The sequence below is a fragment of the Ostrea edulis genome, chromosome 1, assembly GCF_947568905.1.
Source record: "Ostrea edulis chromosome 1, xbOstEdul1.1, whole genome shotgun sequence".
Classification (NCBI taxonomy): domain Eukaryota; kingdom Metazoa; phylum Mollusca; class Bivalvia; order Ostreida; family Ostreidae; genus Ostrea; species Ostrea edulis.
Genome location: NC_079164.1, coordinates 88,333,770 through 88,352,033, shown reverse-complemented (window position 1 = coordinate 88,352,033; position 18,264 = coordinate 88,333,770). Strand labels below are relative to the sequence as shown.

The 18,264-nt window shown below is 36.0% G+C and overlaps 1 protein-coding gene across 1 annotated transcript in view; it reads left to right on the top strand.

Annotated features, from left to right (window-relative positions):
• Positions 1-11,802, top strand: part of LOC125672615 (uncharacterized) — a 42,448-nt gene extending 30,646 nt beyond the window's left edge. Inside the window, exons 22-24 of the mRNA XM_056144792.1 lie at positions 1,942-2,155; positions 8,527-8,597; positions 11,641-11,802. Of these exons, the coding sequence (XP_056000767.1) occupies positions 1,942-2,155; positions 8,527-8,597; positions 11,641-11,802 (447 nt within the window). The remainder of the gene's footprint in view (positions 1-1,941; positions 2,156-8,526; positions 8,598-11,640) is intronic.
• Positions 11,803-18,264: the final 6,462 nt, after the last annotated feature.

Below are 18,264 nucleotides of genomic sequence, written 5' to 3'. Positions count from 1 at the left end.
TCAAAGTCAAAATTGATTATAGGGTTTTGACATAGTCATACCATAAAACATGGGTGTATCACCATGAGACTATATGTCATGTACATCCATGACCTCTTTATGACCTTGAAATTTTATCTCAAGGTCAAAATTATAGGTTGATGCCTTGGATTTGTGCTCGGACTATATCTTCCATTTTCTTCTAAAAAGGCATACCATATTTTTACACTCAGGAAAGAGATAATTTAACCTATTAACAACACCCTTTGGGAGATTGCGGGGGTATTTTTAGTGAACATTGCTTACAGTACCTCTTGTATATATATATATATATATATATATATATATATATGTGTGTGTGTGTGTGTGTGTGTGTGTGTGTGTGTGTGTGTGTGTGTGTGTGTGTGTGTGTGTAAATCACAAACAAACAATTATAACACCCAACCTTACGTTTACCCCTAGGATCTAAACGATACATGTGATAATCAATTAATTAATATATAAAGCACTGAATGATCACAACTAGGTACTGAAAATTGCTCCTATAAATGCTCCTAGTTGTGATTATTTAGTGCTTTATATATTAATTAATTGATTATCACATGTATCGTTTAGATCCTAGGAGTAAACGTAAGTTTGGGTGTTATAATTGTCTGTTTGTGCTGGTGCCTCAAAATTGGTACCGTATAAGTTTTACTTTATATTAAAATATTCTATACAATTGCATCGAGAGATCCACTCTCCTTATAAAATATCTTAAACACTGAATGACACAGCGACTGTGTGAGATGTTATCAGTGTGTATAAGTAGCGCTTTAGGAGCATAACAAAACTTCCTTTTTTAGGGAAGTCGTTGTGGCCTAGCTGCAATAATGTAGCCCTATCCAATTTTTTTTTTAATTCTGACGTTTTCGGGATAGGGCTACAATTCCATAGAATCTCCGTAATGGTGCAAATTAATTCTATGAATAACCGATAATAAACTCTGTGTATTAATCCCAAATGTTGTTTACACCAAAAGGAGTACCAACTTTGTGCTCGGGTATGTCTAATAAAGGTGTTTTTCATTAAATATAATGTACAGCATGCAAAATTCTTCGTCTGCTCCGTCATGCTTGTTATCGCGAGATCTCGTAGGTGGATCTAATGGAAAACCTAAACATTGACAATCAGCGCGAAAATGTAGTTACTCGAGCCACTTCGACAAAGAAAGGAAAATCATATTGTTGCAGAAAGAATTTACACTCTGCTGTTCGGTTTTTAACTTGATATTAAATTCAAACCTTTTCAATACCAACGAAATAGCTTTCGCCTCCATACTTGTCCATTGATGTAAATACTACCTTATATGGCATATGCAAATGATTTGACAATCGGAAGTTGAAACTTCAGTACATCAAACATGGCGCACAAATATAAATCGAGAAATTGGAATTTATCGAAATTGTTGAAAACGGTAGAATAGAGCCTCACAAATCTTAAGTTGCAGGTTGTAAATTTATATATTGACCAAGAAACATAGAATATCATTTTATTTACGTAAAAAAAGTCAGGAAATCTTTAGAATGAGCGCAAATGTTGCGGGAGTGAATCACTCCCGCATTTGCACCATTACGGAGATCCTAAGGAGTTGTAGCCCTCTCCCTAAAAAAAAAAAAATCAGAGAGGGCTACATTATTGCAGCTAGTTGTGGCCGAGTGGACTTACGCACTGGTTTGACAGTCTTGCTAGACGGTGGGTGCCGTAGGTCGCTGGTTCGACCCCGGGCTGGGGCGAAAATTTTCAGTACCTAGTTGTGATTATTTAGTGCTTTATATATATATATATGTGTGTGTGTGTGTGTGTGTGTGTGTGTGTGTGTGTGTGTGTGTGTGTGTGTGTGTGTGTGTGTGTGTGTGATGTATCAAGAATGTTTTATATATGGATAAACATGAATTACAGCAATTATACATTTGCTTTCAGTATGACGTCCTCAGCGCATTTTTCCCCAAACAACGCAATGTTCTGGAAATAGTACAAGATTTACTTATTGGATATCCTATCTACCGTGCTTCATTTTCAATAACCAAAAAGAATAACGACATTTGCGCCGACGGGAATTTCAATATTGCTCTGGATGTCCACATATATAGAATCACGTTCTTTTACCTAGTTGGTCCATTGCCATTTTCAACGAGTAAGAATTTTAATGTAGTTTTTAATTAGATTACCTAAACTGAAAATTCAAATGAGGTTTTCTGATTAAAACATATCCGTCGCATATTTTTGTGTCAGACTTAATTGTTTTGTCCAAGCAACGGTGGGGTATCTTTTTCCATGAACGCTTGGGGCTGGTATACAGCTTTACATATAGATTTACGTTTATATTTAGATATATCGACGACATTTTATCTATTAACAATAATCATTTTCATTCATATTCAATTCGATATATCCCTGTGAACTCGAAATAAAAGACACCTAGACAACAGAATCCTACACAACCTATCATTGGGTCAAATGCTGTCTGACGTGTTTCATACCGATTGTTAAGCCGTTCTTGGCACATTGATTTTGACTGCGGATAACTCCGTTTACCTGATCAGGATATAGGGCTCACGGCGGGTGTGACCGGTCAACAGGGGATGCTTACTCTTCCTAGGCACCTGATCCCACCTCTGGTGTGTCCAGGGGTCCGTGTTTGCCCAACTATCTATTTATTTATTTTTTTTGGTTTATATGAATTATGAGATTGATCACTGTTCGTTATTTTCGCCTTGCATATGCATGGAACTTATACATCTTATTATACCCCCCGCAACAAGTTGGGGGGGGGGGTTATACTGGAATCGGGTTGTTCGTCTGTCTGTCCGTCCGTCCGTCCGTCTGTAGACGCAATGGTTTCCGGGCTCTAAAGCATTATCCTTTCCACCTACTGTCACCATATCATACATATGGACTACCCATGGGATGAAAATGTTCCCTATCGATTTTGGGGTCAAAAGGTCAAAGGTCACGCGCACTGGACATTGAAGTAGCAATATGGTTTCCGGGCTCTAAAGCGTTATCCTTTCCACCTACAGTCACCATATCATATATATGGACTACCCATGGGATGAAGATGTTCCCTATCGATTTTGGGGTCAAAAGGTCAAAGGTCATGCGCACTGGACATCGTTGTAGCAATATGGTTCGGTTTGTCATGCCATTTGTTTTTTACACTCAGAAAAGAATTAGTTTATACCTCTTACCAACACCCTTTGGGAGATTGGGGTAAGCGGGGGGTATTCTTAGTGAGCATTGCTCACAGTACCTCTTGTTGAAAATGAATATTAACTGCAAAATAACAACTCAACTTTATGACCAATGGGATAATTTCAGCTTCTCCATCGTCAATATTCCATATTTATGTAGCCTTCATATGGTGTTTATATTTCTCAACTGATTCGATACGCAAGAGCTTGTTCTGTGGGGATTTTTTTTTTACCGAGGAAGGCTACTAACAAACAAGTTGATGTTAGAGTGGGGTTTCTACGATCTCGTTTAAAAGCAGCATTTCACATGTTCTATAGTCGTTATAATGATATAGTTTGCCGATACAACACTTTTTTGGTCAAATGAAGTCTGATGGGTTTCATAGCAATTGTTAGGCCGTTCTTGGCACACTGATTTTAACTTCGGTTTACTTGCCAGTCGGCAGGGGATGCTAACTCCTCCTAGGCACCTGGTCCGTGTTTGTCCACCTCTCCGTTTTGTATTCCTTTAAAGAGGTATGAGGAAGGAGCTATGAGATTGATCACTGTTTGTTATCTTCACCTTTCACATAGTGCTTATGTATGGTTATCACATTTGTGATATTTATATATACTGATAATGTCTGCCTCCTTAACGCCCATTCCTATCAAAATATTATTATTACATAATCTACTATATAAATTGATATTGCTGATTTTTTGTATTTCCATCTTAAATCAGCAGAGAAATGTACACAAAATGAGCATGGGTGAAACAGTTCATCACGTGATCTACTATTACCTGACCACGTGACGCACTGTTTCCCGGTTACATGACGAGCTGTTTCCCGGTCACGTGAGAAACTATTGCCCGATTTGCAGATTAGTTAATAAAACAATTTTTTCATGCATACTCGGGAAATAGTCAAATCTATTTTCCCTCGGTAGTGACGAAGACGCTGGAAACTGTTGTCCTCGACCTACGACCTCTGACAACAGTTTCCCGGGCCTTTAGCACTACCGAAGAACAGAGAATGAGATAGAGACAATTTTTGTTCAAATGCGTATGTGAATTATTATTATCATTATTTTTTTTAATATTCCAAGTCAAAATAAACATTATACACTTCCAATATTTAATGACAGGATTAAAACAAATCATGTATAACCATAACCAATGTGCCAATATGCACGAAAAAGCACATTTTTTAGTCCTTGGAAATTCCAAACACTATTAGGCAAGTCAGATATATAAATAACTCCACCATGTATGTTATATTTCTTTGGCTTGGTGTAAAGGCATAATACGTAGAAAATGTTTCCGTCCGACTTGTTATGGATGATTTCTGGGTACATTTTGAAAGTTGCTTCAAACTCGGTCTTTCAGGAGGAGATGACAAATAATTAGTGAGATAGAAAAGGCTGTTTAAGTGATATTTTATGATTATCCTTACCAAAATATAAGTCCTGTGACATACAACTGCTGCAAATTCAAATGTGAATTATAAAAAATTCTAAAGAACTTTACCTAAATTTGAATTTGCAAAACACCACTCTGATTTCACGCAGAAGTACTCTGAAGTTGAAATAAAAACTATGCTCAGTTCCTCATTGACAATATCTTCGTAGTCTTCGGAAATCAGGTCTTCGAACAGTCTGTTGGAATTCCCATAGGTACGAATTTAGCTCCTTCGTTAGTTGACCTGTTTTCATTAACTCACCTGGGCTGAAAGCTCCAGTGAGCTTTTCTGCTCTTCTATTGTCCGTAATCTATCCGTCTGGCTGTCCGTCTGTCTGTAAATATTTTACATTTTCGATTTTTTTCTCTCCAGAACCACTAGGTCAGAAGAACTGATATTTACATAAACGCTTTCTGGCATAGTGGAGATTCACGTTTATTAAAATCATGACCCTCGGGGTAGGATGGGGCCACAATAGGGGATCAAAGATTTACATACAAATATATAGGAAAAATCTTTAAAAATCTTCTTCTCAAGAACCACTGAGCCAGAAAAGCTGAGATTTATATGAAAGCTTCCTTATATAATGTAGATTCTAAATTGTTAAAATCATGGCTTCCGGGGGTCGGATGGGGCCACAATAGGGGGTCAAAATTTTACAGACAAATATATAGGAAAAATCTTTAAAAATCTTCTTCCCAAGAACCACTGAGCCAGAAAAGCTGAGATTTATATGAAAGCTTCCTGATATAGAGAAACTTTTTTAAAACTCTTCTTCTCAAGAATCATTGGACCATAGAAGTTTACATTTAGATGAAAGCTTCCTGACATAGTGCAGATTCAAGTGTGTAAAAATCATGGCACCTGAGGATAGGTTTGGGCCACAATAAGATGAAAGTTTTTCATGCAAATATATAGGGAACATCTTTAGATATGGGCCAAGTTGACTCAGATGAACGACGTGGCCCATGGGCCTCTTGTATTCTTGTGAAGCAGAGTTTATTCAAAAGCTTCTACATGAGAAGAAAAAATACCTTGTTGTGGTCTTTAACTCGACATTAAGATACATCAATTACTTTTATCTATTAACAATAATCATTTTCATTTATATGTCGATTCGATACATCCCTGTGAACTCGAAAGAAAAGACACCACACAATCCTCTACATGCAAGGTGAAGATTACGAACAGTGATCAATCTCATAACTCCTACAAGCAATACAAAATAGATAGTTGGGCAAACACGGACCCCTGGACACACCAGAGGTGGAATCAGGTGCCTAGGAGGAGTAAGCATCCCCTGTTGACCGGTCACACCCGCCGTGAGCCCTACATGTATATCCTGATCAGGTAAACGCAGTTATCCGCAGTTAAAATCAGTGTGCCAAGAACGGCTTAACAATCGGTATGAAACACGTCAGACAGCATTTGACTGCTTTGACTGCTTTGTACTTAGATATTGCATCGAAAATGAATATGAACGGCCAACTAACAACGTTTTCTTCTCCATCGTCAACGTTCCATATTTATGTAGTATTATTCTATAATTACCTGCATATGGTGTTTATATATATAAACTAATTCGATAGGCAAGACTTTGTTCTGTGTGTGATGTGTATGATCAGTTTTTAAATCGAAACAGGCAACTAGAAAAAAAGTTAATGCTACAGGGGTTTCAACAGTCTTCTTTGAATGCAGTATTCCGCAAATTCTATGGTCGTGAAATGATCTAGTTTGCCAATACAACCTATCTTGCGGTCAAATGCCGTCTGACGCGTTTTATACCAATTGTTAGGCCGTCCTTGGTACATGTACACTGATTCTGAACACGGATTATTATTGGAGCACGGCACAGAGGGTGTGACCGGTAGTCGACAGGTCGACAGGGGAAGTGCTTACTCCTGCTAGGCACCTAATCCCACCTTTGGTATATCAAGGAGTCCGTGTTTACCCAACCCTTTATTTTGTATTCCTTGTGGGAGTTATGAGATGGATCATTGTTCGTTATCTTCACCTTTCATTCTGGTGAATAGATATATTGATTTTCTAAATATTCAAGAAAACGCTTTTAACTTTTGGTGCACTTAATTCTTTTTCCATTCTAAAATTTCAAGAAAAGAGTGTAGTGAACTTCCGGCAAACTGTTTTGATTCTTGCTACGAAAGAAAACATTGTGAACTTTTGGTGCTCTTTTTGAATTCAAAATCTGATAGGAATAGTTGTGGTGCACTTGTGGCAAACTTTGACACTAGTGGCATATTGTGTGCCGCTAGTGGCATTTGCTGCACACTTTTAGGGAACAGTTCTGGCACATTGATTTGTTTGCCGCAAAGTAAAACACATTTTCAGCAAATTGTACATCTTGGTAAGTGCGCATCTGGTGCATCAAAATTGGTACCGTATAAGTTTTACATTATGACCCCTGGGTCGAGGCCTCTGCTGGTGGACTGTTAGTCCCCGAGGGTCTCTACAGCCCAGTAGCTAAGTACTTCGTTACTAGCTTGAAAATACGGATGTATATTTAATTGCTGTTATAAAATTTAGAAATTCATTTCAAAATTAAGGATTATCTCCCTCATGCATAGCGCTTATCCTTGGATGAATTTGGCTCCACTTGTTTGGCACGCTGTTTTTGGCTATATTTAGATCTAAAACTTCATAGTTATTTCGGATTTCAAACATTTCGGTTGAGCATCACTGAAGAGACATTATTTGTCGAAATGCGCATCTGGTGCATCAAAATTGGTACCGTATAAGTTTTACATCTAGACTTAAAACTACATTCATCTGCACATTATGATGAATGAATATATTTTAGTAGCATCATTTATGCCTTTGATATACTTATCTGAGAGTACATTGCTGTAATATCTTATTTGATTATCTTATCGGAAAGTCTGAGAAGTTTCCGATTTAAGGTGGCTTATAACACCAATACTGATACAGTTTGAATCTACTTTACAATTACTTTATAAGACAGCAATTTAGATATTTATGAATCAATTTGTATCGATCCATTTGTTTGTGTTTTATCAAAGCTCGGTAGATAAATCAAAACTGACCGACAGATCCAGAATTCAATTCCTTCAGAATAATTTAGAATTGTTCATATTTACTGAAATAAAATTGCAATTCTGGTCGTTTTGATATATATACTTATTACATATCTTTGGTATTCAAAAAAGGACCGTGGGGATCCGGTTTTTAATAGGTCCTCAGTACTCCCCTTGCTTGTCGTAAGAGGCGACTAAATGGGGCGGTCCTTCGGATGAGACCGCCAAACCGAAGTCCCGTGTCACAGCAGGTGTGGCACGATAAAGATCCCTCCATGCTCAATGGCCATAAGCGCTGAGCATAGGTCTAAATTTTGCAGGCCTTCACCGGCAGTGGTGACGTCTCCATATGAGTGAAATATTCTCGAGAGGGACGTAAAACAATATTCAATCAATCAATCTGATTTGCAAAAAAAAAAAATTCAATGTATCGTGAGACACTTTAAACAATAATTATTGGCATTGAATCACGTTTATTATTATATATGTATCCATGAAATACGCCAGTTTCGAGATAAGACGTCTTCTGTGTAGGAAGTGTATTTAGTGGAACTTTTAATGCCGAAGTGGGACAGGGTGGATCAACAGTCCATGGGGAAGACAATGAAATGTATTAAAAGCGGCTTCTCTTCCTGCATGTAATTGTAGGGAATACAAAATACTATCGAAAGAAATAGTTTACGAAAGTGGAAAATTTGTCCCACTCCCGCATGTAAACAAATCGTTTCGCGCCTTATTACGTACGAGAGTTCTCCAAAGGGAAATAACTCGGACGTATCTCGAACCGTGTATTTGAAGATTGTGAACTTTATCTTTTTCCAGGGTTTGGGGTGGACCTCAGTGTGGAAGCATCTGGAAATTTAGAAGCTTGTTTTCTGAGAGCGTCTGCACATGTAAGGCACAATATTAATCTTTTCTTAGGGTAGACTGATCTGAGACATACATGTATAAAACAATTATTCAGTTAGATAATTTGATTTCTTAGTTACGCAACATCTATCATGGTCGTTATAACGATTTAGTTTGCTAATATAACATATCATTGTGTCAAATGTTGTCTGATGTATTTCATGCCGCTTGTTAGACCGTTCTTAGCAAATTGATTTTGACTACGAAAAACTCAATTTACCTGATCAAGATATAGGGTTCATGGCAGGTATGCCCGGTCGACAGGGGATGCTTATTCATCATAGGCACCTGATTCCACCTCTGGTATATCCAGGGGTCTGTGTTTGCCCAACCCTCTATTTTGTATTGCTTATAGAAGTTATTACGTGTTATTTTTCCTTATAATAATTCCCTATTATTTACGTCACACTAAAATGCTAACTACTATGAAGAAACTTCAGACATATAATGCACAACATATGCAAGAAGTAGTATAAATCAAAAATAGATTATCAAAGATTCCAAAGAACGTAAATTTGAAATCAATAAAAAAAAAATCCCCAAGTAAACATCAAAACTTAAGACCTTTTCAATACCTAGAACAACCATTCTGAATGATGAATTAAATAATTAGCATTTTTTTTTTTTTTTTTTTTTTTTTTTTTACATCAAAGCTGTTTCTGTAATAAACATTGAACACGGAAATTTTCATATGTTATGCTGATTTATCCAACAAATTACTTTATTAAAAACCATTCTACCCACAACTACTTTAAAATGCATATAGGAAAGGTGCTTGAGTTTCTCATTGACAATATTTACGTAACCTTTCATGATTAGTTCTTCAATCAGTTTATTAGAATTCCCATGGTCACAAATTCTATTCCATTATTAGTTTACTTCTTTTTGTATTCTAATAAGGCAGAAATTATTCAAAAGCTTCTATATTAGAAGAAAATATATCTTGCTGTGGCCTGTATCTCAATATTTAGATACATTGATATTTCATCTATTACATGTAACAATACTCATTTTCATTCATATATCGATTCGATATATCCCAGTGAACTCGAAATAAAAGCATCATTTTAATTTCTTATTGAATAGAGACATCAACGACAAACTAACAACACAATGTTATGACAAACGAGGTGAATTCGGCTTCTCTATTGTCAACATCACATATTTGTGTAGCAATATTTTATTATCACCTACATATGGTGTTTATGTATTTCAGCTGATTCACCACGCAAGATTATGTTCTGTGTATGTCAATTTTTATGTCACCTGGGCTACTCAGGTAACCTATTGTTATTGTTCTGCGTCCGTCGTCATCCGTCGTGCATTGAGCGTTATGCATAGTCCGTTAACAACTTCTTCCCAGAAACTACCGAGCCAATATTGACCAAATTCGGTATGTAGTATCTGTAGGTGAAGTTGACCAGAAGTTGTAAATTTTATGCCTCCCCTACCCTAAGGGGCCTTAATTTTTAAGTAAAAACTCTAAAATTTACTTATTTCTTTAAAATCTTCTTTACTCCTTGGCATCTAGCAGAGAAATCGTAGAGAAAGTGAGTACATAGTAATGATGAGCAAGGAAGCTTCTTAAAAAATTGTAAATTTCATGACCCCTGGGGTAAGGGTACTGACCCCAGGGTAGGGCCAAACTAGGTATATTGTGTTTATGTGTAAAACACTTAAATAACATCTTTAGTGTTATTGATACTAAATTGAAACTAAATGGATATTTAGAAAGAGAAGATAGTCCTTTACTAAAATTGTAAATTTGATGAACCCAGGAGTAGGGTTTTGGTATCAGAGTAGGGTCAAAATGGTCATTTATTAGATGTTTGAATAATAGAAATTTCTAACTTTTTCTTGATAACTACTATTCCAATTCCTTTTAAATTTAGTATGAAACATATTTGGGACAAGGGGAACATCGACTGTAAATTTCAAGATTCCTGCACCCCTGGGGCCTTAAAGGCGGGGGGGGGGACTGCCCAAAATTGACCAATTTTCAAAAATCTTCTTCTGTACAACTGCACATGTTTAAGAAAAACTAAATGCATAGTGATATAGATCAGGAAGGCAACTACCAAAATTGTAAATTTCATGATCCCTGGGATAGGGGTTCTGACCCCAGGGCAGGGCCAAACTTACTATATAGTGTTTATGTGTAAAACACTTAATAATATCTTTTTAGTGTTATTGATACTAAACTGAAACTAAATGAATATTTAGAAAGAACAGGTAGTACTTTACTAAAATTGTTAATTCTATTATCCTCGGGATAGGGTTCTGACCCCAGGATGGGGGTCAAACTTGGTGTATAGTATTTGTGTGTAAGTTTGCGGATACTGTATGAAATCTAAATGCATACTTAGGAATAGCAGAAAAGGATGTACAAAACGTGGTGAATTTTACATCCCAGGGTTTTGACTTTAAGATAGGTCAGAATTGCTTTCAATGTTTTACTGTTAATACACCCATTATATTATTTATAGCCTTTCATCGGTGTATGCACTTTTGAGGGCATTGAAGTTTTAAGAACACATCTTGTTTTATACTGTTGCTGAACATTAGAATTTAGCTTAGATATTCAGAACAGGAATTATTTTCTAGATTTCATAGCTCGTGGGTGTAGTGTTACTTTTTCCTAGTACTCAGGTGACCGATACTCAGGTGACCGATAATGCCTGTGGGTCTCTTGTTAAAGGATGCAGGCTAAAGACAAATGATTTGATGTAACAAGTGCTTCAGCAGTTTCGTTTAAAGTCAGCATTTCGCAAATTTTATGATCGTTGTGGTGATCTAAATTGCAAATGGAACCTGTCATTTGATCGAATGCTATTTAACACGTTCCATACCAACTTTTAGTCCATTTAGTATTACTCCGTTTACCTGATATTGATATAGGGCTTACAGCGGATGTGTCTGGTAAGTAGGAGATGATTACTCCTCCTTTCCAGATGTCCGCGTTTGCTCTACTTTTAAATTCGTATTCTTTGTAGGCATTGCTGTTATCTTTACGATTTCACTTAATAGATTGAAGGACGTTTAAAAGCCCGCTTGATATCCTACGGAGAGACGGGACTTGACATTTTGATTGCCTTTGGAGGGATCCGTTTGGAGGGAGATATTTTGAATTTAGGTGTATATGGCCATGGAGATATGACCTGGAGCAAGTTGCCAGTACAACTTGAGTAAGTAAAAACGATTACTTCAATTGAAGTTAATATTTATTACGTTCGTTAAGAATATTGATAAAGTGTCAGCTAATTAGTGCAATTTTGTTGAACATTCCATTTTTGATATGATTTCACTTGTTTTAATGAAATAATTCGATGCAAACGTGTACATCATACACGGTGCTGAAAATCAATTGGGAGAAAAAAATCTTTAGACGGGGAGTGTAACATTTTACAAAACGTCACAATCGAATACGTAATCAAAAAACAACATTTTTAACTTTGATGACCAACATTTTCAACTAGTCAAAGTCACCGTTATGGGCACAAAAAATGGCCCCTACATACGCTACCTTAACCCTTGGAATTTTAGAGGAACTTCTGTATGAGAAAATTCACGAAATATTCAGCGAAGAACTTATTGAAAATATCAAACGTCACTGGAAAAGATATTTAGATAATAATAAGAACTTATCAAATCACCTTCACAAAACCATGTAGATTTCAAAATATTACCACATGTAACCACCCATAACCCCTCAAAAAACCGAATAAGACACATGTAGTTCATCAAATTAATAATATTTTGAAATCAGATGAAGAAATGACAAATGTCATTTAGACCTACACTTAATAGTTTAATGTAAATTCTTTGTATTACGTCACAATAATACGCTCCCAATGACTAAGTTTTTTCACTTTTATTGAGATGTCACCAGCTGTATGTGAAGTGAAGCAACTGTCTTTGATGTCAAAAATCTAGTCTTTAATTCATCATGAGGAATGGTCGTGCAAAGTGTTGAAAAGTCATGTTTTAATGTTGATAATTTTGGAGAAATGTTTTGTGATTTCAACTTTACTGAACGTTCTTTAGAGTCTTTTAGAACCCACATTTGATTTATACCATTTCTGGCATATGTTGTGGCACAATAGATTTGAAGATTCTCCTTCACAGCTGTTCATAGTTTTGTGAGGAGTAAAGATAGGGCTTGTTAGAACATTTACTGGATCCAGCAATGCATCTCTGTAAGGATAGCTGGGAATTCAGTATAGGCACGGTCACCTTTACTTAATATTTTGTTGACATAAGGAAATTAACGAAAGAAGCTGACATAATTAAGTTAGGGCCAGTTACAGACCTTTCCATGCAAATGAGAATTTATGAAACTTAGGACCACTATTTGGGGAATTTTAAAATTGATGCATTCATACTCAGTGAGTTCTCTTGACGCCGAAGGGGGTTAACACAGATGCCAAATGACACGTGCACTGCACTTCGTCATACGATGACGTAACGCGGGGGGGGGGGGTTAAAGAAATTGTTTCACCTGAAATATTTCAATCATTATGTGATGTACTGATATCATTTGTACAGCAATAACGATATTGGGTGGAGAAGTCTGTGTATTGTTATACTAATGTCGCAAATAATTTATCTAGTGTATTTCCTGCCCCGAAGTCGTTTTGTTGACATAGTTATTTCCCTCCGTAGTAAGCAGAACACAACACAATGTCATAGTCAAACCTACGTTGTGCATGTCACATATTACCATATACTTGTATAAACATGAAAAGAATACGGCCTCTCACCTCTGCTCGGCGCGGGTTCGAATCCCGCTCGAGCCGGTAAGTGAGAAAGTTTCCCAGTTTTCTGCGGAAGGTCGGTGGTCTCTTCCCAGGTACATTGTATCTGGGCTCTCTCTCTCTCTCTCTCTCTCTCTCTCTCTCTCTCTCTCTCTCTCTCTGCTGAGTGTGGCGGAAAACATCTATCTATCTATCATGGATATTATGCATTTCAATATTCTTATTTACGTAGAATCCCTATACATTGCTTTAATTCACTGCGGAATATGTTTCCAGAAGCATCTGTGTGTGTTTTCAGTTTGTTTTTGAACCAATAAACCTAATAAATAATTAAATCTTACTCAGTTCAGTTAAAGCTTTCCGAGAACAAGCAATGTGCTGTATATAATTTATGTAGCTCGGTGCACTTCGCACCGTACGACATCACAATAAAAAGTGCGTCACGACGTACAGGTTCTTATAGTGGTATCGCGCGGGAAATGTCACAATATTTTGTCGTTATTTACTACCGTCATCAAGTGATAAGCTGTATACATGTACATGAACATTTTTCTTGTCAAATGCTTGTCAAATATTCATATAGTATATTTTTGTCATATCAAATCACTCTTCATTTATATTTTCTTTGGGGACAATCCAAATAATGGAAGTAGTCTGGTCAGAGTCCTATAGGAAACAATCATTGCCTGATGTCACGGCGTCATAACTAAGCTTTGGTATTGTCCTGTCTCCGATAAGTACCGTGCGAACAATATGAACAATAAAAGCTAACGCTACAAGTTAGGTTATTGATACTTGCATGAAAAAGAAATCCAATGAATTTTAAGTAAGGGTTAATATACGAGTATCGCTCCATTCCTTTAAAGGAATGGACCGAGACCCCGAAGGGGCCGATGTCCATTGCTATTAAGGAATGGAGTGATACGAGTACATTGACCCACTTAAAATCCACCTTTGCTGGGCCCCTTGCTACTACACTTTGTGCATTTTAATCATGTCTTACGTTTTTCATTATTTTGTTGCATGCATTTATATCTACTTGTATAAAGGTTGACCTACTTTCCGAACACTCCATTCCTGAAAAATAATGGAGAGTTCGAACAAAAGAATGACGTCATAGGTGGATTTTAATAGTGTTTATAGCGGGGGATAATTATTAAACAATCGCGAGTAAATTGTAACCAATCTGACGACTACAGTGTAGATAATCTATAAATATTGTTTGACGTCACAGTATCAGAAGGGGATGTGGGCGATCTCTTTCATTTAATAAGGGTGTTGAATGATGCATGTAAAAATCGTTCAAGGAGGAAAACGGCCCATTCTTAAAATGAAAGTTTATTCTATTTATGAATAATTATTCTTATGTATAATAATAAAATTCAGTTTCTTGTGTTAACAACGTGTAAAAATAATTAATTAAGCAATCGTATGTAAATAGTAAACGATGAACCAGTCCACAAGAATTACGTAACAGATAAGAAGTCGGGTGGTCAAACACTAGACGATCTCAGTCAATAAATAATGGATCTTTTGTGATGCATGCGGATAAACTTCAAAATAGAAAAAAAGTCCACTTCTTAAAGGACACATCTCGTGTTTTTAAACTTTTTAATTTTTTCAGCAAAATTAATTCATTTCATGCCTAAAACTACTTTACATGTGTTTTAAAAGAAACAGTTTGCGTAGTTTTCGAGTTTGATTGCGATGAAATTCAAATCTTGCGATATGCATATTTTCTTCGATATTTTACGCGCCATTATCTGTGACGTCATATGCGACCTCGAGCGAGAAGATTTGAAAACATTTGTTAGCCATTTCATAAACAGATTAGATTTAATTGACAAACAAACAATTATCACATTAACGGCTTGTAAATAACACTGCATTGGGGTGTTGTGTGCCGTTTAAGGGTGTACTTGCTGTCAGTAGAGATGATTTGGACTGTGTTTTTTTTCAATTTTCGAAGGAAGGTATGAGGGACAAGACGTGAATATTTTTAGTTGGCACAACGACTTTGCCATAAAAAAAAAACCCAGTAGAATTTGTCCCTATACTTTTTCAAACAAGCTCTTGGACAAAGACGTATATAAACTGCGAGAAAATGGTTCTATCGAAGCTTCGCACTGTTACATATAGGCCTACCGCATATGCTTTCCGTTCTGCTCTCAAATTCAATACACACTCGCACCAACTGACCTTCACCTTGTAACACCATATAGGCAGAACTTTGCTAGCAGTGTCTACCAACTGGTAGTTTTAAAAAAGAAATTTAAAGATAAAAGATAATAGAACTTTCAATTATAAATAATAAAATATGATATTTCCCAACTTTGAATTGAATTATAATGCTTTCATTTTTTTTTTTTAAAGGAACGCGTACGTGTTTACAACAACAGCACGCCGCGCTCCCACTTCCTAAGTAACAATGTGTAGAAAACAAAAAATAATGATTAATAAAATTGAGCTTGAATAATATAATTTAAAAGTTTTGTGATTTTCACAATAACTTTGATCATTTTTATTATATTTTTTCCCCCGAAATGCACCCGTGACGGTAGGCCTAGTTGTCAATGCTACATGTACGTAATCGTATTATAATTTAGGCCTATCTAACTTCTCCAAAAATAAATTTAATAATAATTGCTCTGTTTATTTTAGAAAAGCAACAACGCTAATTACAGTTGTTTACAGAAATGGCATTACCAAATAGTGTTTAGACAGTGATCCCATGTAAACATTATTTACTCGCAAATTTATGCAGATTTCATACTCGCTTTCCTCGCTACATTTGGGTCGCTATTTGTATGCACTGGTGGCTAAAAGATATGAGACTCGGGAAATTTGTCAACATCGAAATAAATGTTATCCATGGTAAATAAATTAGGCCCCTAAAACCCGAGTTTTTAAAAAATATCTAACACTACTATTACAACAAGTTGATCGACGAAGGTCGCATATGACGTCACTGTACCACGTGACTACCTATCTAATTAACTAGGCTTTTTGAAATCGGGGCTTAGATTTAAGTCCATATTGTGGCTAATTATCGCAATACTTCAGTGAACGAACTATTACAATTAATTTCTATAAGCATAAGGAAGACAAAATGCATATAATTCTGTATACTTTGAAAACACGAGATGTGTCCTTTAAATGAAAGTTTATACACCTTTGTTTTCTCACATTCTGCTTGTCCCCTATCTGGATGAGTTCCCTCATGCCATGAAATCTAAAGAGATGTATAGGTAAAGCTAGTTTGTTTCAAGCCATGGGGGAGTCAAGCACAAATGCATCCGTTTCCCACGGTAGAAACTGGCTGTAGAACAGTAAAACATATTTCCTTTTTGATTACATATTGTTCCTCCTTTCTGACAATGTGTTTGTCATCAAGTAATGGTAAAAATGCATTGTAAAATGTATTTCTCAGTAGTGCGTGTTTATTTCCGCATGGACTATATAAACAGTATTACAGAAAGGATGAGGTGAAACGGCTAATAGAGGCGGTCCCCTTTTCCGTGGTCGATAAAAGTATTTCTACTGTACAAAAGTTAAAATTTCCTACATAGACGCCACCGACGATGGTTTCTGAATAGTTTTAATAGTTTTCTGTTTTCGTTTTGTCACGAGGAATATCCAAATATCAATTCATTTTTAAACTCCATAAGCAGTTTTCGTCATGGTACTTCTTCATGAATAATAATAAACACAGTGGGCGGGTCTTAACACAAAGAACAACATTCACTTTCGGAATATGAATAGATCTCGTGCTTTCCCGTTTATAAATCACGTGACATTATTTAACTGTGTTATATAGCATCTTGATGTATGTATATATATATATATAGATATAGATAGATAGATAGATAGATACTAAATAAAGAAATTATATGTGGAACTGTTAACCGTAGACGTGCGTTTCGTTGAAACCCCCTATTATATTGTGTTGTACTAAATAAATGTCGTAAATACTCATCAAAGATAGATAAATAATTCTAAAGATACCCCTTTCCTTTTCACGGGTTCTTGATCGGGTTCTTGATCGAATTTGCTTTGAAGCAAAATATATTCTAAATGTCTGGGCTCGTATAATTATCTATCAAAATACCTGGATTATTTATTTTGATATTCAAAAAGCGCGTGCTGTGAAAAGACATGTATGTTTACATTGTAGTATACGCGTTAAGTCTTTGTGTTTTGGTTAATTATATTACAGGTAGGATAATGAACAAAACTATCTACCTGTAATTTGTAAAATTTTGACAACGAAAGTAAAATCCAATAGTAATGTGCATGTAATGTATATATATATATATATATATATATATATATATATATATATATATAACTAAATACAATTTATTGGTAAATGAATTAAAAATAAATATATACCGTGTGTTGAGTGTTGAGGCGTATTGCTTGTTGGCGTGACGGTGCGAAGGCGCGTTGCTTGTCGTGAGAGCGCGAAGGCGCATTGCTTATTGGCGTGAGAGCGCGAAGGCGCGTTGCTTGTTGCCGTGACGGCGTGTTGTGACTAACGCGCGTGCAAATGGTCCTATCCGGACACCAAATAAAATATCTATCGGGATATAATTACTGGTTGGTACATGATTTATGGAATTTGATCACGTGACCAACTCGTATTTATATCACGATATATATTTTAAAATGATACCTTATTTCTTAAATAGAAATCATCTAAATGTAACATAACTTGTATTTAGAACATAATTTCATTTTTAATTCAAAATGCACAAATGAGGCATTTCGACTGAATTCCATTCTATTATTGTCAGTAGGGAATTTATCTTTCTAAAAGAATTTACGATTTTCTTTTACTTCAGTTTCATCATTGATGTCGAGGTGATTCCAGTGTATTTTCGAATGAGTGCTGTAG